The sequence below is a fragment of the Acomys russatus genome, chromosome X (assembly GCF_903995435.1).
Source record: "Acomys russatus chromosome X, mAcoRus1.1, whole genome shotgun sequence".
NCBI classification, from domain to species: Eukaryota; Metazoa; Chordata; class Mammalia; order Rodentia; family Muridae; genus Acomys; species Acomys russatus.
Genome location: NC_067169.1, coordinates 77240730 through 77266709, shown reverse-complemented (window position 1 = coordinate 77266709; position 25980 = coordinate 77240730). Strand labels below are relative to the sequence as shown.

The following is a 25980-nucleotide window of genomic DNA, read 5'->3' as shown; positions in this document are numbered from 1 at the left end:
GGTAAAGAGAGCGTCACTATGATTGGTTGATGTATATCTTACGTGATTTCTCACTGGTCCACCTCTGGTGATAACTGTCCTGTTGCCAGAGAAACGATGATGTCAGTAAATAGTCCATCCTGGATTGGTTCGCTGTAAGAGTAAAAGTAACAGCTAAGGTTAGCCACAGGAAAGGGAGCTAAAGAATTGATGTGATATGAAGCATCTGAGCGGAGATCTGGGGCTGATCTGTGAACTTGTGCTTCGCTCCCTGCCGTTTGTTTTCTGGAGCATTCTTGGGGCCAGAGCATTGGACAATGGCTTGGCGCGGACTCCTACTATGGGCTGGCTGCACTGGGAACGTTTCATGTGCAACCTTGACTGCCAAGAAGAGCCGGATGCCTGCATCAGGTAGAGACACTGTGTGGTCCTTTCTCTTTCCGTGTGTTTGTGTGGGTGTATTTGGTAGATGGAATGGGAGCGGTTGAGCTGGAGGTGTAGTTCCTCTACTATTGCTGCTTTTTAAAAAAATCCCCAGCAATTTTGTGTTTTTATATAATTAATTATATAATTAATGATATTAATTAATCATTTTTATAACCCTTCCGGTATGTGGACTGCCCCTGAACTACTATCAATGTGAACTATGCTGAGATGGGAGATAGCTAGTAGCCAGTGTTTCATTCCCACTCCATCTCTCCGACCTGGGAGTTTTTCATTTATCATATGGCTTGTCTGTACTCTGCCCTTGTTTAGTGCTAGCCTTGAGCCGGCCATATGTACAGTAGGAATGGGTAGGAGGATGACTAAGACCAATGTCATTTGTTTTTTCTTTTTGGATCATTGATTCTTTGGCTGTATTGAAGGGAAACTTAGGAAAAACATGGGATAGCTGAGGTACCCCTCAACCCCTTTCCCTTGAGTGTGGCATCAGGCTGGAAAGGCTGACCTGAAGGAACTTTAACATCAAAGGTGAGAGTTGAGACCAGGTTGAAGCTCACAATCCTGGTATGCAAACTAAGAGAAATGTCCTTTTTAATTCAGGGAGCTGACACAGAAAAATCTGGAAAACTGCTGGGCATGGTGGTGCCGGACTTTAATCCCAGCACTCCAGAAGCAGAGATGAGCAGATCCCTTGAGTTCAAGGACAGCTTTGAGACCTTGTCTCAAAAAGAGCTGCAAAATGTGTTCATTCTCACAAATGAACTTTCAGTTAAACAAACCCATTTTAAAAAACCCAACCAAACCGGGCGTGGTGGCGCACGCCTTTAATCCCAGCACTCGGGAGGCAAAGGCAGGCGGATCGCTGGGAGTTCGAGGCCAGCCTGGTCTACAAAGCGAGTCCAGGACAGCCAAGGCTAACACAGAGAAACCCTGTCTCAAAAATAAAAAACAAAAAAACCCCAACCATTCATGCCCTGATCCTCTCAATTCAGCAAATAAAACAGATGTCTCTTTCCTGGCATGGATAGGAAAATGAATCGAATGTTTACAGTTTTATGGGCATTTTTCTAGAGATGTTTTCCTTTCTTCATTTTTGTTTTGTTTTTTGTTTGTTTGTTTTTGTTTTTTTCAGATAAGGTTTCTCTATGCCTTGGCTGTCCTAGAACTCACTCTCTACTGGACCAGGCACCGCCAGAATTAAAGGTGTGGGCCACCATACCCAGCCTCTTAAAATTCTTAAAAGAATCTATGATCTAGAAAATATTAAGAACAAAGTACTGTTGGGCGTGGTGGTGCACGCCTTTAATCCCAGCACTCAGGGAGGCAGAGGCAGGTGGAGCTCTGTGATTTCAAGGTCAGCCTGGTCTACAAAGAGAGTCCAGGACAGTCAGGACTACACAGAGAAACCCTATCTAGAAAAACTAAAGAAAAAAGAAAAACGAAAAAGAAGGAGGAGAAGGAGAAGAAAAAGAAAGAAATATCTGTATATGCTATCATTTGTGCAGTACTCTGTTGGGGGATGGTGTATGAAAGGATTGGAAAGTATTGTAAACATCCCAGGTAAAGACAATTTGGGCGGGTCTTGCCTCCAGCTGTGCTGCTTAAAACAACCACCAATACCCCACTAAAATAAACATTGTTAAAGACTTAAAAAAAAAAGCCCAGGGTCCAAAATTCAAAAAACAGACCAAAAATTCCAGCTAACGATTGTGTTTCTAATGAAACATCAATTTAAAAAAAATTCCTGTTTTTCTGAGATAGCACCAGATAGATTTCCAAAGTGGCTGTACTAGTTTGCATTCCCACCAGCAATGAAGGAGTGTTCCTCTCTCCCCACCTCAAGACCCAGCTATTCCACTCCTTGGAATATACCCAGAAGATGCTCCAGCACACAACAAGAAAATTTGCTCAACCATGTTCATAGCAGCCTTATTCATAATAGCCAGAACATGGAAACAGCCTAAGTGTCCCTCAGTAGAAGAGTGGATAAAGAAACTGTGGTACATATACACTATGGAATACTACTCAGCTATTAAAAACAAGGAATTCCCGAAATTTGTGGATAAATGGATTGAGCTAGAAATGATCATAATGAGTGAGTTAACCCAGAAGCAGAAAGAATCAAATGGTATATACTTACTTATATCTGCATACTAGCCCAAGGGGCATGTCCCATGAAAGCCTTCACTTACCAGGAAACTGGGACACAGGGGAGGGCATCCTATTGGGACTCTAAATGAAAGACGCATGGGAGAATAGCAAAATAAAAGGATACAGAGGGTCCTAGAACTCTACAAGTAGAACAATATGATAGGCAGATTTGGGCCCAGGGGTCCCGCTCAAACTAAGGCACCAGCCAAGGACAATACAGGAGGTAAACTTTAAACCCCTTCCCAGATCTAGCCAACGGTCAGAATATTCTCCACAGTTGAGTGGAGAGTGTGATATGACTTTCTCACGTACTCTGGTGCCTCACATTTGACCATGTCCCTTGGAGGGGGAGACCTGGTGGCACTCAGAGGAAGGACAGCAGGTAGCCAAGAAGAGACTTGATACCCTATGAGAATATACAGGGGGAGGTAATCCCCCTCAGGAAAGTCGTAGGGGAGGGGAATAATGGGAAAATGGGGGGGGGGAAAAATGGGAGGACACAAGGGATGGGATAAACATTGAGATGTAACAAGAATAAATTAATAAAAAAAATGTAAATAAATAAATAAATAAATTATGCAACTCAAAAAAAGAAAAAAAGAAAAAAAAATTCCTGAGAGGAGACCCACCTTTATGGACTAAAAAAAGACAACAAACAAAAAAGATAAAAAAAAAAAAAAGTCTACAGGTTCAAAACAAAAACACAGTACTCCATTAATAGCTAATAGGATTCTTCAATTTATGTGCATCCTGTTCTTGCATGATTTCTTTTTTTTTTTTTCTTTAATTTTTATTTGTTTGTTTTGTTCTTCAAGACAGGGTTTCTCCGGGTAACAGCCCTGGCTGTCATGGACTCACTTTGTAGACCACCTGCCTCTACCTCCTGAGTGCTGGGATTGAAGGCCTGTGCCAACATCCCTGGCCTTTTTTTAATGAGAAAGGTGTCACTCTATAGGCCTGGCTAGTCTAGTGCCTCAGATCCCACATGCTGAGATCACTATCATGAGCCACCACATCAGGCCAGGCTTCATTCTTAGAACATTAATCATAGGGTGCAAAAGTATGCTCATGTTGATATATCAAACTGCCATTTACCAAGAGTTGTCAGATATATGTGCACAACAACAGTGCGTAATCTTGCTTACTTCCCAACAAAGTTGCCAACCCTGAATTTGTCATTCATTTTTTAAAAGATTTATTTATTTGTTTGTTTATTATGTACACAGTGCATACCAGAAGATTTCATTATTGATGGTCGGGAGTCACCATGTGGTTGCTGGGAATTGAACTCAGGACCTCTGGAAGAGCAGTCAGTGCTCTTAACCTCTGAGCCATCTCTCCAGCCTTTGTCAGTCTTTTTTTTTTTTTTTTAAAGATTTATTCATTCATTTATTATTTATTTATTTGAAAAGATTATTTATATAGATGGGTGCTCTGTTTGCCTGTACACCTGCAGGTCAGAAGAGGGTGTCCCAGTACAGATGGTTGTGAGCCACCATGTGGTTGCTGGGAATTGAACTCAGATCCTCTGGAAGAGCAGACAGTGCTCTTAACTGCTGAGCCTTCTCTCTGGCCCCAATTTTGTCATTTTAAAAAAACTTTTGCCAATCTGCTTTGTGTTATGAAGTATTATTCTGCCACTGTAGGGCTTGAACCCAGGATTTAACCTGTTAGGAAATACTCCACCCTTGAGCTACAGGTCTTCTCTACTTTAAACCAGCTCCTTGTACTGTTTCTTCCATGGATTGCCTTTTACACAATTACTCTTTTTAACTGCATCATCTGTTTTTCTTTTATTCCATTTGGTTAGGGTCTAGCATCTATTGAAAATACAGGTAGTTCTTGACTATGAATTGTTTTAAAATACATATAATGTGACATATCATTTTTTTTCATTATTTGTAGTTTTGGAGTCTTATGCCAAGAAATTATAAAGTTAAGACAAAAGTCAAATCACATTTTATTTTGGTGCAGAGTAAATTTGCAAATAGGAAACAAAGAGTTGATTTGACTGAAATAACATTCCAGGGGTAAGGTGAGCTTGGGTTATTTATTTATTTATTTATTTTGGGGGGTTTTTTTTGAGACAGGGTTTCTCTGTGTAGCCTTGTCTGTCCTGGACTCACTTTGTAGACCAGGCTGGCCTTAAGTGCAGCTTGGGTTTTTATAAGGTGATTGTGAGCCAGGCCTGGTGTCTGCCTCCTTTAATTCTATAGGCAGAGGCTGACAGATCTCAAGCATTTCATCTTTTAGATAAGCTCTTCAAGTCTTTTGCCAAATTCCTTCAAAAGTCTTTTGGGAATTTGTTCAAAGTTTCCTGATCCAAGAGTTTTCTCCTTCTCCATTTATTCAAGTCATTGAGGAACATGGGAATTTGTTTTTTTGTTCTTGTTGTTTTTGTTTGTTTTGGGGGGGTTGGTTTTTCAAGACAGAGTCTCTCTCTGTGTAGCCTTGGCTGTCCTGGAATCACTTTGTAGACCATGCTGGTCTCGAACTCACAGCAATCCGCCTGCCTCTGCCTCCCAAGTGCTGGGATTAAAGGCGTTCACCACCATGCCTGGCTGGAGCATGGCAGTTCTAACTTATGGTTGATAAATGTATTCGTCTCTAGATGTCTAGCCTTTTCTGTTTTTTTTTTTTCTGTTACTATGGTGAATGAGATTATTTTCTCTACATAGGTCAAGCTGACACCAGAAGAAGCTGTTTATTATACCACTTCTTACCCTGTTTAGATTTCCCTGGTTGTGTGTAGGCCAGACGGCCCTTGAACCTGCAGACTCTGCTTCAGATTGCTAATAGTTGGGATTATAAGCTTGTGTCATCACGGCTTCTTAGTTGCAATAACTTTTCCCTTTTAGTTATTTAGAGTTTTTGTTCTGTGGTTAGGGCTGGAACTGAGGGCCCTACCCCTTCTGTGAGTTCTGGGTCAGAGCTAGTGGGAGGGGAGGGAAAGGAGAGGAATGATAATTTAATTTTACCTTATGTGAGTAGCATTCATCTAATGAACTGGAATGACTGTTCAAATTTCTTTTTCAGTGAGCAGCTGTTCATGCAGATGGCAGAGCTCATGGTCTCTGATGGCTGGAAGGATGCAGGTTATGAATACCTCTGCATAGATGACTGTTGGATGGCTCCCGAAAGGGATTCAAAGGGCCGACTTCAGGCAGATCCCCAGCGCTTTCCTAGTGGGATCCAACACCTAGCTAATTATGTGAGTTTAGAGCTGGTTGTTTTTTATGGCTTTAGGAAAGCTTATTGAGAAACAGGCCACATGATACTTTGAAAATGGAATGGTTAGCCCGGCGTGGTGGCGCATGCCTTTAATCCCAGCACTCGGGAGGCAGAGGCAGGCGGATCGCTGTGAGTTCGAGGCCAGCCTGGTCTACAAAGTGAGTCCAGGATGGCCAAGGCTACACAGAGAAACCCTGTCTCGAAAAACCAAAAAAAAAAAAAAAAAAAAAAAAAAAAGAAAATGGAATGGTTTCTGTTATCTGAAAAATAAATCATGATGCTTTCCACGTGGAATGAACTATCACACCAGGTTGTTCACATTTTGCAATAGCTCTTGGGGCCTACCTTGAAACATATTTTTTTCTTTTGCTGAAACAACTGAATCCTCTAGGAGAAAAGGAGAAATGTGGTTATATTGTGTGTGCTTGTATCTCCATATCAGCAGGAAAGGCTATCACAGTTGTACTATACTATTAAGTATATAGTTATATATACTAGTATATATATGATATATACACACACTATATACTATGTGTATATATAGTATGTATATAGTTATACAATTAAATATATAGTTTTTGTATAGTATATATAATATAACTACTATAAGTTATACTATATACTTAATCGTTATACTATATGTACTTAATTGTAAAAGATGAAAGCAAATATTCTGGAGACTATTGAAAATAAATGAGGCCTGATACTAGCTAAAGGCAACTAAGCAGATTTTATTCAATACTGTAGGGAGAAATGTAAAGTTCCAAATCAGATGAACAAGTAAGAATCTACAACCAATGAGCAAATCCTGAGAGTTCAGTAGATGGCAAGCTGTTGAAAGGAGACATCAAGGTCAGAGGATGGTATACTTTAGCACAGTTCTTTGCTGTAAGTAAGCTCATCCAGATGGAAACCAGGAAGGCAAAAACAGGAGGGGAGTCAGAGAGGCTTAACTGAAATGTACTCAGCCTTTCTCAAGATAAAGCTATCACGATAGCGAAACTGTTTAGCATCCCATGAGGAATATTAAAGTCGTCATAGCTTTTTCATCACTTCTGTGCTACAGTTCATATGTATAGTTAGAACTGTTTTAGCAGATTAGATGATTTGTTTTCTGCTTCCAACAAACTCAGCTAGAAAATTACAGTGCTTTAAGGAACGAAGGCCCAAGACCCTGAGAAGCACATGTCAATCAGCTCGTAGCCTTAGTGTCTCCCGCTTTTATTGCTTCCTGATTAACCTTCTGTTGTGGCCCATCTTCTTCTCATTTCAGGTCCACAGCAAAGGACTGAAGCTAGGGATTTATGCAGATGTTGGGAATAAAACCTGTGCAGGTTTCCCTGGGAGTTTTGGACACTATGACACTGATGCCCAGACATTTGCTGACTGGGGTGTAGATCTGCTAAAATTTGATGGTTGTCACTGTGACAGTGTGACATCCTTGGCAGATGGTATGTTTCTGTTTTTTTAAATTATGTTTTAAATATTACATTAAAATCAACAAATTAAAAATGATTTATGAGCCAGGCTTGGTGGTGCATGCCTGTAATCCAAGTACTCAGGGAGGCAGTAGTTCATGAACTCCCTGTGAGTTCAAGACCAGCCTGGTCTACAAAGTGAGTCTGGGACAGCTAAGTCTACACAGAGAAGCCCTGTCTCGAAAAAGCAACAATAAAATATGTGTATGTGTATCGCTGTGTATGTGTAGGGGTGTATGTGCTGTCCTGCCTGTTAAGAAGTCAGAAGACAGCTGGGAGTGGTAGTGCATGCCCTTAATCCCAGGGAGGCAGAGACAGGCAGTCTGTGAGTTCAAGACCAGCCTGGTCTACAAAGCGAATCCAGGACAGCCAAGGCTACACAGAGAAACCCTGTTTCAAAAAAAAAAAAAAATTCTGAAGACAACTTGCAGGAATTGGCTCTCCTTTTCCAACCATATTAGTTCCAGGAATCAAACTCAGGTCCTCAGGCTTGGCAGCAAGCCATCTCAAACAGCCCAAGAGATTTAACCATAATAACTTCTCAGTCTTTTGGTTAACATCAACTGAAAGATCTAGCCAGAGACAAGAACTTGAGGCCATAGGGAAGCTGAGGCTCCAAAGACCTAATCTCTTCTCTCTCTTTTTCCTTTCTTTTTCTATGTAGCCTGAGCTGTCCTGGAACTTGATCTCTAGTCCAGGCTGGCCTTGAACTCAGAGAGCTCTGCCTGCCTCTGCCTTCTGAGTGCTGGGATTAAACACCACTGCCCAGGCAAAGAACGATGTCAATCATCTATTCAGCTCTGTGGAGTTCATACATGTTTACTGTGGCACATGGCATATACTGTGCACTTCTGATTCAAGGACTCAGAATAAATGATAATTAGTAGTTATAACTAGATCTGACAGAGTTTGTGAGAGTCCAGAATGCCATAGATTAAAAAAAGCATCTTACCCTGCCTTTCCTCCGTATATGCATCATCTCTGTACCACCTCTTCAGAGCAATCCAGCAGTCACAATTTAAGCAGAGAGCAACCTGTACCTGTGACTAGTTTAAAATATAAGCACGGGCTTTCTAAGTAGCCTCTTCGCATATACAGCACTAGCTGGAAATTCCCTTCTTTCCCTTATTTTACCTGTTGTTTTCCTCTCGCAGGTTATAAGTACATGTCCTTGGCCTTGAACAGGACGGGCAGAAGCATTGTGTACTCCTGTGAGTGGCCTCTTTATTTGAGACCCTTTCATAAGGTGAGCTAGTGAGCCCAAACTCTCAATTTCAGGACTTGAGTATAACAGAGCACTTCTCGCCATCCCCACTACTTGTAACTATAGTCGAAGCTTCCACCGCCTAGGATACCACCTTTGATTGTTCCTTTTATTTCACTGTTCATATCCTGCTCACCAACAACCCTGCCAGCATTCGCCCCAAAACCTATCTTGAATTCACTAACTTCCTGTCATCACCACACCCACACTGGCCTCCCAGGCCACTCTTATCTCACCCAGCCTGCTCCCTCTACCTCTAGAGGCTCCCTTGCCTACCCCCACTCTTTCCAAGCAGCAGCAGGACTGTCTGAGAAATGTCAGGGGCATCCCATCCATCCCTTAGACTGTAATTGCCTTTCCATTGCAGTTGGAATAAAATCAAACTCCATCAACCTGACGCTTGCCTTCCTCTATCCTCCAACACCTCTTTTCCTCACCATACTTTTTTCCTTTCTGTCCATCAAATCCCATATTTACCCCCACTGGCTTATATTCATTGTGCATGGATAGTACTGGGTCACAGGGAGGCAGAGGCAGGCAGATCACTGTGAGTTAGAAGCCATCTTGGTCTACAAAGCACGTCCAGGACAGCCAAGTTTACACAGAGAAACCCTGCAAAATGCAAAAATAAAATAATAATAAAATAGCCTTCTGCCCAGCCAGTCTCTCATCATGAACTGTTTGGTTTCTCCATAAGAACTTAGCTTTACTTGTCCATTGGTGTGTCTATCTTCCCACTAGAATGGAAACCCAAGAGGATAGGTCTTTAATCTAACTTTTTCCTCAGCATTTTAGACCTTGGGTGTCACACCCACACATCTCTACAAACTGAGTCATTCCGCAAATTACATGTTTCATTCAGATTTTATCATGTTCCTTATTTTTATCATTTTGATTGTTGTAATTATTTTATTGCAAAAACAGCAGTATACCCATTTTAAGAAAATCTACAGATTACAATAAAACCAAAGATCTTTCATAAAGCCAGTACTTAGATACCACAGCTCAGTGCATGTCCAGCATAAACAGTACTTTTTTTTTAAGATTTATTTATATTATGTATACAATATCTGCCTGCATGTGTGCCTACCTGCCAGAAGAGGGCACCAGATCTCATTATAGATGGCTGTGAGCCACCATCTGGTTGCTGGGAATTGAACTCAGGAGCTCCAGAAGAGCAAATAGTGCTCTTAGCTTCTGAGCCAGTCTCTTTACACAGGTACTTATATATGGCCTACTTATAAAATGAGCTCCTTCCAATGAAATGCCTTTACATCTAGAACTCTAAAAGATGATCAGGCTTTGTTATGGGAGACTTTGGAGCTGTAGACTATAGAGGCTCTCAGTGCCTACTTTACCTGGCTTGTCAGCATCTCACAGGAAAATTAAGATTAAAGAATTCTATCTTTTTACAGCCCAATTACACAGATATCCAGTATTACTGCAATCACTGGAGAAATTTTGATGATGTTTATGATTCCTGGGAAAGCATAAAGAATATCTTGGCCTGGACAACAGCTAACCAGAAGGAGCTGGTTGAAGTTGCTGGACCCGGGGGTTGGAATGACCCAGACATGGTAAGGACTTGAGCCTTCCACATAGAAGAGCTGGTGCCTTTTTGTATGTTGGTGTCTAGATCTGCAACCAAGGCCTAGTACAAGCTAAGCAAGGTTTATAGCACCACTGGGCATGGTGGCACATGTATTTAATTACAACAAATAGGAGGCAGAGGCAGACAGATCTCTGAGTTCAAGGCCAACCTGGTCTACAAAGTGAGTCTAGGACAGCCAAGGCTACTCAGAGAAACCCTGTCTCAAAAAAAGTTTCTAGCACAGAGCTACACACCCAGCCCTGGGGAGAGGCCTTCCTTTAGTACTTAGATCATAGTGTGCTGTAGAAAATGGTTTCGCTCACTGTACAGTTGCTTGGAGTCTTAGCATTCCAGAGGCTGAGACAAGAAAGTTGCTCTATATTCACTGTGTAGTGCCTGGACTACACAGTGAAACCTTATCTCTTTAAAGAAGAGAAAAACTTCTGAGGGGTCCCTGCAGGTATCTAGGCAGGGAAGTGAACCCCAGAAAGGGATAAGAATAAAAACCCAGTACAGATTTTGTCAACCTGGATCAGAGTTTGGGGAGTCTAATGCCAGGTGGTTCATTGTCAGCATGTTTAAAGCATAGTAGGATTTGGGAAAAGGCCAATTCCAGGGGCACAATAAAATAGAAATTCTTTTATGGGTGTGGTGGTACACGCCTTTAATCTCAGTGTTGGAGGCAGAGGCAGGTGGATCTCTGAGTTTGAGGCTAGTCAGGTCTACAAAGTGAGTTCAGAACAGCCAGGACTACAGGAGAAACCCTGCCTCGAAGGAAAAAAAAAAACTCTTTTACACAGTACATGTGACCATTAGAGTGGGTTCCACAGCTAAAAGGTCTAGAACCAATGTGGACTGTGACCAATAGTATAGAGGTCAGTAGGCCATAAAGTGCATGTGACCTCTCCCCCAGGGATGGTTAATGGTCTAGAAAGGGAAGTCTGGGCTAATAATTCTGGGGAATTTGGGTGAAGTCTGCCTCTAAAGCTAGCAAAACGGTCACCAAGGTGTCAACAAAATCCAGATCCAGCCTTTGTGGCATGAACCCTGGTATTTTATATCTTCCACTGAAAAGAGGCCCCTGTGTTTTACATTCCAGATTTTAATTTCCTTAATGCTTCTCAATGAGTACAAGGACCTATGTGTCCCCAACAAACAACAGCAACCCACTCTTTCATCTGATTTATTTCACTCTTTATCCTAGTTAGTGATTGGCAACTTTGGCCTCAGTTGGGACCAGCAGGTAACACAGATGGCCCTCTGGGCTGTCATGGCAGCTCCTCTACTCATGTCCAATGATCTCCGACAAATCAGCTCTCAAGCCAAAGCCCTCCTTCAAAACAAGGATGTAATTGCCATCAACCAGGACCCCTTGGGCAAGCAGGGCTACTGTTTTAGAAAGGTAACAATATGATTTGTGCTTTTTTGTTTGTTTTTTTTGTTTTTTGTTTTTCGAGAGAGGGTTTCTCTGTGTAATAGCCCTGGCTGTCCTCAAACTCAGCAATCCACCTGCCTCTGCCTCCCGAGTGCTGGCATTAAGGGTTCTTTGTCACCATACCCAGCTTATTTTTTTTCAAGACAGGATTTCTCTGATGTAGTCCTGGCTGTCCTAGAACTAACTCTGTAAACTAGGGTGGTTGTGGGGTGTCCAACAGAGAAGGCCACTCGGACACAGGGTTAAGCCACCACAATAAAGCTTAAGGTGTGACTACATAGAAATTCTTTTATGGGTGTGGTGGTGCACACCTTTAATCTCAGTATTAGCTGGCAGGTCATTACACTGGGTGTTCAGGATCCCAGTGTGGCCCTGAGCCTTTCTGGGTGGACATAGTTTAGTTAACAAGAAGTTAGCCAGAAGAGTAACTGCAGAAGCCAAAAGGCAATGTTACGACATTTAGAGACTTTCCTAGAACTTTATGAACGTTGGTGGATGAGATCTTTTTGTTTTTCAAGACAGTGTTTCTTGTTTAGCCCTGACTATCCTGGACTCCCTCCCTAGACCAGGCTGGCCTGGAACTCAGAGCAGCCTCTGCATCCGAGTGCTGGGATTAAAGGCGTGTGCTACCACATCCAGCTAGACATTACTTTTTAATTTCTAAAATATACGACTGGCTTTTTTAGTTCTTCCTCCGAGTACATGCTAGTTCTGAAAAATACGGCCAGTAACGAGGTTACCACATGCTCTAACTTCTTTTCTTGGCTTTTCAGGAAAACTTCATTGAGGTTTGGGAGCGACCACTCTCAAACTTAGCCTGGGCAGTGGCTGTGAGAAACCTGCAGGAAATTGGTGGGCCTCGTTTCTACACCATCCAGCTTTCCTCTCTGGGTCAAGGAGTAGCCTGCAACCCTGGCTGCATCATCACACAGCTCCTCCCAGTGAAAACACAGTTAGGCTTCTACGAATGGACTTTGACCTTTAAAATGCGAATAAATCCCTCAAGCACTGTTTTGCTTCGGCTAGAAAGATAAACTACACTATATCTAAAGGCAGAGATCTACAAGTGCCCAGTTTTGCTAAGGACCAGAACTCCTTCCTTCCCTTTTCTTGTTTCTTTTAAATAAAGTATTCAGAAGTCATAGCCCTTTAAAGTTATTTCTCAAATTTTTGGAAAGGCTTTTGAGAGTAAGTGGGTACTCCTGTGCCAGGCACTGTCAACAGATGACTCAGGTTCATTTTCACCTCATAACCCTGAGCCAGGTGTTTACCCATTAGACTCTATAAAGCCACAATTAAATAACAAAAACAAAAAACTTGTAGACTTATGTCTTGCCTATCTATGCAAAACATTCAAAACACATAAATCTAAATCTGTTGTGTTCCCCATGCATGTCTGGTGCCCAGGAAGTCGGAGAGGGCACGGGACCCTCTGGAACTGATCCTGAGACCTCTTTTAAAAAACTGCTCTAGTCACTGAGACAGCTGCACATGGAGTACCTCATTGCTTAATCTAGTGCAAAGGAAAATGAAATCATTTTCCTCAGGTGGTGGGTTCAGATGTGGTGGCAGGGCTTCCATCCCAGTACTACAAAGTGAGCCTGCCTAAAGCAAACAAAAGGGCTAGAAGGGAAGAACTTGGATTCCGATGCCTCAGTTGTCACCTACAGTTAAGGCGGATGCATTTACTTTTATAAAGGGTGATGGGCTTATTTCAAGCACATTTGTACATTCTAACCTATAAGGACAAACTTGTAGGCAAGGTTTCAAAACTGTCCCTTTGCCATTCCATTTTCAACTACTCTTCTCACCAAAGAGGTTGTGCATATCCATAATCACAGCTGGCAGAAAGCTGAAGCAAGCAGGACTGCCAAGGAGACCAGCCCAGGCTATGTAACAGAAATCTCCGAAAAGCCAAACCCCAAATCCACAAGCAAAATTATGTGCCTCTGACATTCCGAATGTGCACAAAATAGTGCAAAAAACGCCTGCCTGAACTACTAAAGGGGGCAGAGAGTTCTCAGGAAAAGCCTATGACCTGGATTTGACACGGGAACCTTTGTTTCTGACCTGTTTTGCATATGTGTTAAATGTGCCCCCCCTCAAACCTCAAAAACAGCTAAACCTAGACATGGACTAGAGATAATTGAGAACTTAAGGGCAGTGCTTATTCTTCCTGAGGACCCAGGTTAATTCCCAGCACCCACATGGAGGGTGACAACTGCCAATTCTAGTCCCAGGGGATCTCGTCCTCCATGGGTATGGGGGGGGGGGCTCACTGCTTCACCCTATTGAGATGATCTCTGATTACTATTTGTAGACACTAGCTTTACTGCTGATATACAAAAGGTGAAGCACCAGCTAAATGTAAGAGGGGAAAGGTGTGACTTGGAACAGGCACTTTAATCCCAGACCTGGAAGGAAGATGGCTGTAACTTAGAGGCCAGCTTGGTGCAGGTTTCTACAGAAACCCTGGACGGTGCTCAATTTACTGGGAGGGCGCTTCACAGTAAAAAATTCACCTAAAAGCTGTGTAGCTAAGTCAGGATGTATGTTTAAAGGGACACAAATCTAAAACCAGTAATGTGTATCGAATGGAGTGGCTGTCCAAAGAACAAAGCCAAATCTCCTTATTAACAAAGGTAAATTTTATAATCACTTCAGATGTGTTCCTGACCTTAGGATTTTATGATAACTAGTAACCCATGGATTTAAAACACCAAGTAGGATCCCAATGACAAGTCACATTTCAAACCACTCAACAGGGTTCAATCCAAAGTAGTCATCAACCACAAACTTTCAGTGAATTTCTTGAACGCTTTCTTTATTCCTTCCCAAAAGACCAACGGCAATGAAATGAAGTGAGTCAAAGCTCATGACTTATTGTCTTCATAACATCACCTTAGAACTGGATCACTTGGCCCTGAAAACAAAAGAGAAAAACAAAGTGTTTTGGTGGTTTTCCCCCCCTCCTCGAGACAGGACTTCTCTGTGTAATTAATAATAGCCCTGGCTGCCTGGACTTGCTTTGTAGACCAGGCTGGCCTCCAACTCACAGTGGTCCACCTGCCTCTGCCTCCTCAATGCTGGCTGGGAGTGCTTTTGTAGTTCTTAAGGAACCTTTACATAAGCAGCTGGGCATGCCTCCGCTTAGTAGTTCGGTACCTGCCATGCCTCTCGGGTCTGCACATTTTGGAAGAAAACCATGCTGTCTCTTCCTTGCCGAATTACAACAAAATCTATACACTGAAATGTCGAAGCCATTTCTTTAGATATACTGCTGTTAAAATTTTTGCATTTCTCAACTAATAAAGCACATGCAAAATTCAAATCTGACAAGACCCCCAACAAAACCTAAAAACAAAACAAACCAAAAACCACTACTGGTCCCAAGCACTTCCGACAGGGATGCGTTACTTGTATCTTCAGCTGTGGACAATTATCTTTGAGGGTGCGCTATGGCACAGCAAGTAATCCTGAAATAGTTACCTCTATAAGCTATACTTCTATAAAGCTGTATACATTAGAAAGGAGGGTACTCAGCACTCCAGAGGCAGACAGATCTCAGAGTCTGAGGACAGCCAGGGCTACACAGAAAAACACTACTCAAAAAACCAAACTAAACTAACAAAAAACCAAGGAGGGTACCTTTCTCTTCTTATCCCCTCCCAGTTCAAAATGCTTGCATCTCTTAATAGCCAGCATCCTCTTAGATCTGCAGTTGGGCTCAACACACTCCAGTCTCAGCACAATCTTCTTTGTAGTTTTAGCCTAGAAAAGAAATGAATCAAATCCTTTACAAAAGTACATTTTGCCATGATCTTTATTTACCTAAGAAAAAAGTCAATAATCTTATAAGAAAACTCAACAGTAACAAAACTGAAGCTGTACGTTGTGCAACCCACCTGTATGAGGCCAGCTTGGGTTTATAATTGTAAAAAAAAAAAAAAAACGGCTACTTAAAATTGGTAGCCTTTTAGGCTACTTTAGTGGTTTATTCAAATAAAAGCCAGCAAAATGCATGCAACTAGGAAATACAACTTTTGGAGCTCATTAAATTAGCTTAAGATTGCAAGACCTACCACCACTAATCAATGCTCTTTTCTTTCTTTCGAGACAAGGTTTCTGCTTAGCCCTGGAACTCATTCTGTAGACCAGGATGACCTCGAACTCAGAGATGAGTGCTGGGATTTTAAAAAATTCTTAAAGCTTTAATTAGGCGGGCCATGGTGGTACACACCATTAATCCCAGCCCTTGGGAGGCAGAGGCAGGTAGATCTCTGAGTTCAAGGCCAGCCTGGTCTACAGAGTGAGACCAGGACAGGCAGGTCTACACAGAGAAACCCTGTTTCGAACAAAACAAAACATCCACTTCAATTAGCCCAAAGTTGAACGTACATTTTTCTGGACAGTGAGATTACACTCACTCCCCACTATCAAGTTAAACCCAGTATTTTAGCCAGAGTTTCGTTGCTATTTTGCAGTTTGCAAGCTGAAACGTATCTATCTTCCAAACAAGATGGCTGGACATCTAAACAAGTATTCCCATTCACCCTAGACCCAAGCCTTTTCCAGCCCCCAGATGAAGTCATTTAGTAGTTTCTACAACCAGGCTGGCAGAGGAGGAACAGTGCTTGTAGGTAAGGGAAGACAAATACTACTACGATAAGCAAGAAACATATCAATTACCAGACACCAACCTTTTTGCGGAAAATAGGCTTAGTCTGCCCACCATAGCCACTCTGTTTCCTGTCATAACGACGCTTTCCTGGAAAACAAAGTTACTCGTTATGGTACACTACAGATCTTACAGTCAAAATAGGCACAAGGAAAATTTGTAGGTTTAAAACTTGAGCCACCCTGCATTAATAAATTGGAGGTGGGGATACCTGGACATGTAATACATTTCCCATCACATCAAAAACAAAGTATTGAGTCTGGCGTGGCAAGGACTAGGTAAAAACCCAACCCTTGAGAGGCTGAGGCACCAGGATTGTTTATTCCAGACCAGACAGCCTTACTTAAGAGGCTCTACTCTTTGTCCCACCAACTCCCCATCCCGCCACACAACCACATCCAAATTACATCCGAGCAGCTTACCCTGAGCATATAAAGAATCTTTGCCCTTCTTGTACTGTGTCACTTTGTGGGGCTGGTGCTTGCCACATTTCTTGCAAAATGTCCGGCGGGTCTTAGGAACATTCACCTGGCAAAAATAAAGTTGTTAGAATGTGCAGTTACCAGACCACAATGGCCCGGCTGGATCCAAGTAAAGCTGATTAATTCTACAAGTACCCACTAACATGCAATGACCACGTGCTCTAAAAGATGCTGCAGTTACCCGCGCCATCAAACCCAAAGCTAAATCACCTCATCACTCCAATTCCTCCACCCATAACTCGGTTTCCTCAGTGTCGCTCTCGGCTATACTGGTTTTTTTGTGTACATCAAGATCAAGCCGGAGCCTGGATGCATGCTGGGACGGGGCGGTCCACTTCAGGTGCAAGGATTAAGGTGGATTCTATCAAACCCCCCAAATCATACCATGCTGGCAGGAGCGTTATCGGCTCAGAAAGAAAGAAGGCAGGCCAGCAACGGAAGTTTATAGGAGGTGCCTGTGTGGACTTCCTCAGAGGCGTGGGAAACAGCGACCATAGAGTCTAAGGACCCTGCAGCGCCCTCAGCTGGCTGGCTGGTTTGTCTCAGCGGCTCCGCCTAAGGTCCCGCAGCTCTCTCCTGCGCTTCCTCCCGCCCTGCACTAGGCTAGTACTTCATCGCTTTTGGAGGACTTTGCAATTTAATAGTTCACGTGAAGAAAGCAATTCTCTTCCCAGAATCTAAGGTCCGGTGTTGGAGCAGAGCAGGGACTAGGATCAAGTGAAAGGGTCCTCTTTCTCAGCATAACACTCTTTTTCCACTTCAAGGAAACTGGGACTTTTCACAGCAAAGTGTGGCACAGGAAGCTCTGAAATGGAGCCAATTGTTTCAGTTCGTTTCTCATGTGATCAATGGGCCCACATGCTTGTTTGTGTCTATTCTGTTTCACACATGTGTTGTAGGAGCAGGATACGGTATAAAAGCAGCACTTTTTTTGTTTTGTTTTGTTTTTTGTCATTTTGAGTTTTTTTTGGGGGGGGGTTTGTTTGTTTGTTTGTTTGTTTTTTGAGACAAGGTTTCTTCTCTGTGCAGCCTTGGCTGTCCTAGACTCACTTTGTAGACCAGGCTGGCCTCAAACTCACAGCGATCCTCCTGCCTCTGCCTCCCTGAGAAAAGCAGCACCATTTAGCTGAGAGGCAAATTGGCTGATTTGGTTCGGAAATAGTTGGGCCAACAAAGAAAATATACTTTAGGACTTCACTTCCCCGAATACAAGGCAGCAGGCATGTATGAATTTCAAGGGAGTCCAGCAAAGAAAGGAGCATAAGTTTTAAAATAGATCCTCAGAGTAATTGTAGGAGGAAGCCGGTAATACTACTTCCATTTTCCAGGCGAGGAAACGAGTGGCATTTTCCACTGGCATGTAAAACTGTTTGTCCAGTGCCAATAGTAGTGTATTCAGAACCCCCATGCTATATTCCAGGGGCATGTGAAACAATCTGTCCTGTCAATAGTAGTATATTCAAATGCATACCCTAGGTATCATGACTCCAGAACCCAGTTTCCTTTTACTATAACATAATACTATTATGGCCTGTCTTTGTAGCAAAGAGGGCCTCACTAATCCCAGGTTAGCCTTAAACTCAGCTATGAGCTGAATCTGGCTGTGAATTTCTGATCCTCCTCTTGAGTGGTGGGTGCCACCACGCCTGGCTTATACCTCCTTCTTTGAATCCTGTCAGCCTTAGAAGCTATTTGCTGTTGCTTGTACTCACCAAATGAGGAGGAGGTGAGGCACATGAGGCATTAAATTCCCTTATCCAAAGTCACAGGCATGGTTATTTTCGAAGTTGGAGTTTGATCTTAGGCCCTTTTGTACTACATAGGTCTACCCTTATCCAGTACATTACACGGGGAAAAAGAGGGGCCTGCAGGATAGACAACTGGGCTAGCATGCAGGAGGAGGCAGCAGTGGCCTCGGAGCTAATGTTGGGAGACTTTAGAGTATCCCGCTTGTGTGATGCTCCAGAAACATGCTGACTTTGTTCACCCAGTTTTGTTGCATGGTCTCCTGGCCTTAAGATAAGGATAACACCATTGTCAGCTGTGGAGAGATGGCTCAGTGGTTAAGAGCACTGGCTGCTCTTCTAGAGGTCCTGAGTTCAATTCCCAGAAACCAAATGGTGGCTCACAGACATCTGTAATGTGATCTGATGCCCTCTTCTGGCATGTAGGTGTATGTGCACATATAGCCCTCACATAAATAAATCTTCAAAAAAAAAAAAAAAAAAAAAAAAAAAAAAGCCTCACTGGCCTTTAGGGAGGTTTTAGTTTGGTTTGGTTTGGTTTTTTGTTCTTGTTTTATTTTATTTTGTTTTGAGAGCGGGTTTCTCTTATAATCCTGGCTGTCCTGGACTCACTTTGTAGACCTGGCTGGCCTCAAACTCAGAGATCTGCCTGTCTCTGCCTCCCTGAGTGCTGGGATCACAGGCGTGTGCCACCATGCCCAGCTCGGGAGGGTTTTTTTTTTTTTCTTTCTTTCTTTCTTTTTGTTTTTGTTTTGTTTTGTTTGTTTGGGTTTTTTTTTTTTTTTTTTTTTGCTTGTTTTTCAAGACAAGGTCCCTCTGTGTAGCCTTGGCTGTCCTAGACTCGCTTTGTAGACCAGGCTGGCCTCAAACTCACAGTGATCCACCTGCCTCTGCCTCCCGAGTGCTGGGATTAAAGGTGTGTGCCACCATGCCTGACCCTTTAGGGAGTTTCTAAAGTGTTTGTTTTTGTTTTACATGTAAGTAATCTGGAGATATGAAGATAATTAGTCCCCTTCATCTAGTCAAATTTGATTCTTATCACTTCCAATGTGATGTAGTTGGGAGATATTTTTTATTTTATAATGTTTAATTGACAAAATTGCAGGTTTAAGGTATATATTATGATATATATTCATCTTGTGTATAAATTGCCACAGTCAAATTAACACATCACCACCATCCATAGTTTTGTGTGTGTGTGGGGGGGGTAAAGGCACTTAAGTCTTCTCTCTTATCCAATTTCAAGTAAGCAATAGAGTAGTAATACAGTCTCCATGTTGCATTTTAGATCCGCAGAAGTTATTCGTCTTATAGTTTAAAATTTGTTTAGCAATATTTTTCTGTTTTCTACATGTCTGTGCTCAGTAATTTCCCCTAAAATGAAACACTCATGACTTAAGACAGGACTCAGGGTACAGTTTAGCTTTGCACAGTGTGTAAGAGATTCACTTTTCCCCAGAATTTTTACCTCTAGGAAAAAGCCCAATGTCATATTGACTTTTCCCTCAGCCATGTATGTTTCTGACTTGCCATTTCTTTTGTTTGTTTGTTTGTTTTTGTTTTTGTTTTGTTTGTTTTTTATAGCCACCCACCTTACTTCCACCTGGAGATATTTGAACTTCAAAGTTGAAGCCCAATTGTGAGACATCATTCTTCACCCTGGAAAATACATTGCTGAGTTTGACATTTTAAAAAAATGTTTTGTTTATTTTTATTATGTATACAGTGTTCCGCCTGCATGTATGCCTACAGGCCAGAAGAGAGCATCAGATCACTTTATAGGTAGTTGTAAGCCACTACGTGGTTGCTGGGAATTGAACTTGGGATCTCTGGAAGAGCAGTAAGTGCTCTTAACTTCTGAGCCATCTCTCCAGCGCTGCTTGACTTCTTAAGCCAAATGATGAAGGCTGTTTTGAATATTAATTGCCCTGATTTTATGATCGAGAGGACACAACCATTCACTATTCACACATTAACAGGGCTACTTTCTCATCTTCCACAAAACTGTTTACTACGGACAGCACCAAGAACAGAACCCTATATTATACTGTATTTAAGTGTATGCATGTGTGCATCCCACAACATGAGTGTGGAGGTCAGAAAAAACACCAATGGGAATCACTTCTCTCCTTTCATGGGTATTGAACACAAGTCATCAGGCTTGACAGCAAGTGTTTTTTCCTGCTGACCCATTTCCAGGGTCCGTCCACCAGCAATAATTTGAGTTTACACTAGGTTATTTGTTCGAAATATTTGGGGATAGTCCTGATGGTGTGAATGGGTGTGCTCAGTGAGTGGCTGTGGGCAAGGGGTGAAGAAGTTCCTAGCTTTATTCTGCCTTTCCCCTTTGCCTCCCTGTCTAATGTCCCACAGGGCTCATATTATATCCTAATTCCCAGCTCAATGGACCTTTAGAAATGATGGAGCATCTGACTGAAGAAAAGGGGAGAAGATAATGAATGTCTGTGGTCACTCCATTGGTGACTGGAACAACTACTGCACATGACTAAGGAAAGGATATAATTCGTCAATAAAGTGGGGAGAGCCACACAACTCTTGGTGTTCATCCATCTATACCAACAATAAGGGTTTACCAATCTGCCATTCTACAAGTGCTTTTAAAAAGTCCTGCTGCTAGCTTGGATGCAGACAGAGTTGACAGCCAAACTCTGACAAGATAGGGTAAGCAAGTCCTCAATAGTTCCTGCCTCATAAATATGTCTGTCAGATATATTGGGCCAGAAGGCTGAAGATGATGATTCAATGTTAGAGTTTTGGATAACTGTTCAGGCAGTAAACTGTCTCTGTCATTTTTTCATTTGGAAGATGCTAACCTGCACTTCCTGTCTATGTAGGTAATTAATTTTACTCCTTCTCAAGTCTCTGATGGGGTTGAATATAGTTTAATCTTACAATTAAGCTTAGTTGGTGAGGGGTTAAGATGTTTTTAGATCAAGATAGATGCTTTAAGTTGATAGAGATGAGACATGATAGATACTGATTTTCATTCAGAATTGTAGACACACCAAGATAGGAAAGATGTTTACTTCAAGTTTGCCAAATACAAATAGCCAAATCACTATGAATGTAACTTTTATATAATTCCTGATTGTTTTGTAGTTCTTCCTGTGGTATGTAGTTTGTTTTGTTTATGTGCAACAATATACATGTATATGTTAAAAACAAAGAAATATTTTTAAAAGTCCTGCTGCTTTCAAAATTCTGACCAATTTTTTACATCAGTGATATGTTTCTGTATTAGGGTATAATATCTCTGTAAGGCAATATGAAACTGCCCTGTGAGAGAAGATGGACAATGAAATCAGTCACCAGGGGCTCTGTCACCATCATGTGGCAGATATTATCTACATTTCTTTAGAGAGTCCTTGGGGAGAAGATGGAAGCTGGGACATAAACTAGGGACCTGCTGATGGGACACTGAGACTTCAAAGAACACAGCTAGTCTTGTTTACTGCATGAAAGGATCAAAGAAAACATTATAACTAGTTTATCTTTGAGAGAAAAAAAAAAAGACAGAATCTTCTATGTTGTCCATAGAAGAACATGTGATCATCCTGCCCCCATCACCCAGGTAGATGGGATTGTGAGTGTTCCATCAGGCTCAGCTCATAAGGCTGAATCTTAAAGGAAGAATATCCATAAAAGAACACACACACACACACACACACACACACACACACACACACACACACAGAGAGAGAGAGAGAGAGAGAGAGAGAGAGAGAGAGAGAGAGAGAGAGAATGAGAGAGAGAGACAGACAGACAAAATGGAGAAGGGCACAAGTCTTTGTGTGGGCTTACATTCAGGCATATTTATCTGTAGAAAAAAAAATGCTTTCTTAGAAAATGACTCAGCAGGGGAAGTCTTGTCTCTACCTCTGGCAGGCTGTGTATTTCAGGGTCTCTGAGTGAGCCTTCTTCATCTTTCACGTTGAACTGTGTGATTCTGGGTCTCCCTCCTGCGGGAACAGGAGACCACAAAGACACCCGCATTGCTCTGTGTCTTGCCAGCTTGGGCATCTCTCTTCTTCTCGTGCTGATCATCCCCCACAGTCTTTTAGGTATGTCATTCCTTTACCCCCATGAAGGGTAGTCTGATGACCTGTTTGTTCGTGACAGCCCCATCATCTTAGGGCCACTCAGCCACCCCAATAATGGTAAGAGCAATTCTAATGGTAAGAGGTCCCAGGCAAATGAGGGGTGGAGAGAGTTGGGGGGGTGGAGTGGAATAGGGACAGCAGCACGGAACCAGATACCATATTGCTAAGAAGAAGAAGAAGAAAAAAAGGCATTGGTTTAAGTCAGGAAACAAAAAAAGGGAACTGAGTGGCTGTGAAAGGGTGGGGTTTGCTCAGACTGTCCTTCCTCTCTGGACTGTAAGAATATGTCTCCAGGGCCAGTGTCTTCAGAGATCCAGTCTCACCTTCCAAGTCCTGGCATCTCATTACATCTGGGAAGTGGCCTGCATTAAGTCATAACTGAGGTGGGTCTCGGGTGAGGCAGAGGCTGGGCAGCAGCCATAGCTACTTCTCTTGGAACACTTAAAGACCAGACAGGAAACATGGCTGCTTCCAAATATCTGCTGGTGGAGGAGGCTGGTGGAGAGTGGGAGTGTCGCCATCAGAAAGTCCTGGCATTCCCTTCCAATGATGGAGAGGAATATAAAGGTCTTCTGATTATGGCGAGTGGGGTGGGGTGGCTATAGGAACAGGAAAGAATGGTCTGAGGGTGACCATCTGAAGGTAGCAAACTTCGGAAAGGGAGCTTTGTAGCTCTCGGTGGGAAAGAAACACTGTAGCAGCAGTACAGCACAAGCAAGCCATTTTCCCCAAATACTGTTTGAAGACACAAAATGTATGCTTGTGTCACTGAGACCCTTAGAAGAAGGATTTCTAAGGGGCCGCTTAATCTGCAAAAACTAAAATAGCTCATGTGTCTTAAAAGGCGGTGTTCACTGAGGAAAGGTCTGGGCTACAGAGGGTAGAGGCAACTTGTCTTGGCCTGCAACAGGCTGAATATTCCCAGGATGAGAGCTGGCTTATGGGAAGGATTGTGTAGAGACTGTAGCAGCCTCGTGGTAATAGTGGGTAAGAGACAGAGTCAGCAGAAAGCAGCCTCCACCTCAGCCAAGACAGTGTGGCCAACGCCTGAGGTCTCGGGAAGGTTTTTCCCTCTTACCATTGCCTACCATGTGCCTTTTTTTCTTGGCTTTGTTATTTCTCCTCTCATTTCCTTCCCCCCCCCCCCTTACTCTGCCTTTCCTGGTCAGCATCCTCGGATCCAGAATCAGCACTTAATAGCCTTTAAATTGGTCAAATTTGTCTTGCCACTTTCTCCTCAGGCTCTTTTTTTCTTACCCTCTCCCCACCTGCTCTTTACTTTGCTCTGGAAGGTTATTGCCAGGACTTCATGTTTTGTTCCACTTGAGCCCTGCCATTGCCCTAGATGGTTGGCTTAAGGGCAAAGAGTGTGAAATTTAGACTTTTTGCTCAGGTCCAGCTGCTCTTCTGGAAGGAGCCACCAGGCCTCCAAATGGAATCGTATCTGGCTCTCAAGGCTGGAAGGGTGATCCTATGCATCGCATTTCCAGAGGCAGAGCAGCAGCTGTCCAGAGGCTGAGGGTGAGGGGGGGGATGTGTGTGGGGGGATGCGGCATGAGGGTGGGGGAACACCCCGCGCACCTCAGAGGTTGTCTTTTTCGATGTTGGCTATATGTTTTAGTTCTGCTCCTTCCCTCATTTTGTGTGCCACACTTCTGAAGCAAGTGTACTATATTGTCTTTCTCCATTATTTGAAATAAACCACAAAATGCAAATTCGCATAGAAACCTAAGTAAAGTATTACACCTACACAGTATCCTTTAAGGCTTGCCTTATCCATTCTATTCTATTCTATTTATTTATTTATCTTTTTATTTAGAAATAAGGTCTTGCCTACCTAGCCAAGGCTATATAGCCTAGACTTTTCTCACACTTGTGATCCCTCTACCTTACTCACCTGCATGCTGGGATTACATGGGAACATTGCCATACCTGGCCCGCCTTCTTTTTTATTCAGGCCTTTTAATCTATTTGATTGTGAAAAAAACAAACCAAACCAACAAAACCAACAACAACAACAACAACAAAAAACCCCAGATTCCTGTTACTTATGTGAGTGTTGATACTCTGTTTAGAGTCTTTGCAAAGGACTTTTGGGGGAGAACTAGTGTAACAGTCCATTTACTTGTAGGGTTTTGGTCCAATTTAAACAGTCACTATGATTTGTTGTTTCCATCTGAACAAATTCCCTATAGAGTTTCTTCTCAGCGATCTGGAGCCATGGCAGGAAGTCACTTAGATGTAAGGGGGGGGGGCATGTCTTCTGAAACCCAAAGTCATCTGTATTGGTGTCTCTACTTTCCCCTCAGCAATGCTGAGGCCTCACTGCTAACCCCTGAACATAAAGGATGGCTAGAATTCGGAGGGTAATAGGGCAAGCACAAGCAACAGTTAAAGAAGAGCTGCATTTGGTGGCACATACTTGTAATCCCAGCATCAGGAGGCTGAGGCAGGACAGCCACCCAGAGTTTCAGACTAACTTGAACTACAGAGCAAGACCTTGTTTCAAGAAGGAGGAGGAGTGGGTGGAGAGGGGTGAAGGAGGAGGGGGAGGAGGAAGTAGTTGTTGTTATCGAGGAGACTTAAGACTTTTTGTACTCCAAACCTGCTTGGTTATGCATGAAGCCATCGGGGAGGGGGAGGGGAACACGCGTCTGAGGAGCCTGCAACATTGGGCCACGTGTAACTTTCAGTTTGTTATGGAGGTTCATATGCAGTAACTGACCATGATCTGAGAACGTTAGAAACCCGGAATGTTTAATAATAATAGGCATTTCTCACCACTCCCTACTCTTTGAAAGCCCTCTTCAAATAAGCCACAACATGCCCAAACTTTGGGTTATACTGGTTATTTGAACCTCAGCTTTTCTCACTACCAACCCTCACCAAAATAAAAATAAAGCCTCACACTTCTAAAGAAATTTTAGAGCGTTAGGAGGAATTGACCTTTAGACATGTGGGGTTAAAATAAAGTGCCTTCATGAAAAAGTTAGTGTAGAATAAAACCAGAGAGGAAAAATGACTCTAAGTGAAGTGAAAATGAAGATGTAGAGGAGCAGAAACTGGTACACTATTTCTGGAGAGTATTTTAGCAATATGTATCGAAACACAAAATGCCCACACAATTCTTCACATTTCTTTATGCATTGTGTGTGGTATGTGTGTGCCTGTTTGTATCTGTGTGTATGTCTATGTGTGCATGGTACATGGAGTGTGTGTGTGTGTGTGTGTGTGTGTGTGTGTGTGTGTGTGTGTCTGTCTATGTGCATGTCTGCATGTGTGCATGATGTCCATGAATAAGTATCTGAGTTTGTATGTCAGTATGTATATGGTGTGTGTGTCTGTGTTTGAGGTATGTATGTGATCTCTCTCTCTCTCTCT

At 42.6% G+C, this 25980-nt stretch overlaps 3 protein-coding genes across 4 annotated transcripts in view; 2 read left to right on the top strand and 1 right to left on the bottom strand.

Annotated features, from left to right (window-relative positions):
- The first annotated feature begins 109 nt into the window (after positions 1 to 109).
- Positions 110 to 12732, top strand: Gla (galactosidase alpha). 2 transcript variants are annotated; one of them, XM_051140861.1, is made up of 7 exons: positions 115 to 390; positions 5611 to 5785; positions 7079 to 7256; positions 8438 to 8529; positions 9963 to 10124; positions 11343 to 11540; positions 12347 to 12732. In XM_051140861.1, the coding sequence occupies exons 1-7, from the start codon at positions 197 to 199 to the stop codon at positions 12605 to 12607; spliced, it is 1260 nt and encodes a 419-aa protein (XP_050996818.1). In that variant the 5' UTR covers positions 115 to 196; the 3' UTR covers positions 12608 to 12732. The 2 variants fall into 2 exon arrangements, with proteins under 2 accessions (XP_050996819.1, XP_050996818.1); XM_051140862.1 differs by lacking the exon at positions 11343 to 11540 and having other exon boundaries at positions 110 to 390.
- Positions 12733 to 14453: 1721 nt separating this feature from the next.
- Rpl36a (ribosomal protein L36a) lies at positions 14454 to 17228 on the bottom strand. Its single transcript, XM_051141244.1, is given in 5 exon segments — positions 14454 to 14496; positions 15222 to 15344; positions 16274 to 16341; positions 16674 to 16779; positions 17118 to 17228. Coding segments are annotated over 5 exon segments (429 nt in total). The 3' UTR covers positions 14454 to 14475.
- A 5610-nt stretch (positions 17229 to 22838) lies between these two features.
- Positions 22839 to 25980, top strand: part of Btk (Bruton tyrosine kinase) — a 44136-nt gene continuing 40994 nt past the window's right edge. The window contains exon 1 of the mRNA XM_051141314.1: positions 22839 to 22982. The gene's annotated coding sequence lies outside the window, so the exon portion shown is untranslated. The remainder of the gene's footprint in view (positions 22983 to 25980) is intronic.

Excerpts from the sequence above, each read along its gene's own strand:
- Gla (XM_051140861.1), top strand. The coding sequence starts at position 197 with ATGAAGCATCTGAGCGGAGATCTGGGGCTGATCTGTGAACTTGTGCTT. Across the intron at positions 7,257-8,437 it reads TGTGACATCCTTGGCAGATG|GTTATAAGTACATGTCCTTG; the intron begins GTATGTTTCTGT and ends TTCCTCTCGCAG. Across the intron at positions 11,541-12,346 it reads AGGGCTACTGTTTTAGAAAG|GAAAACTTCATTGAGGTTTG; the intron begins GTAACAATATGA and ends TTGGCTTTTCAG.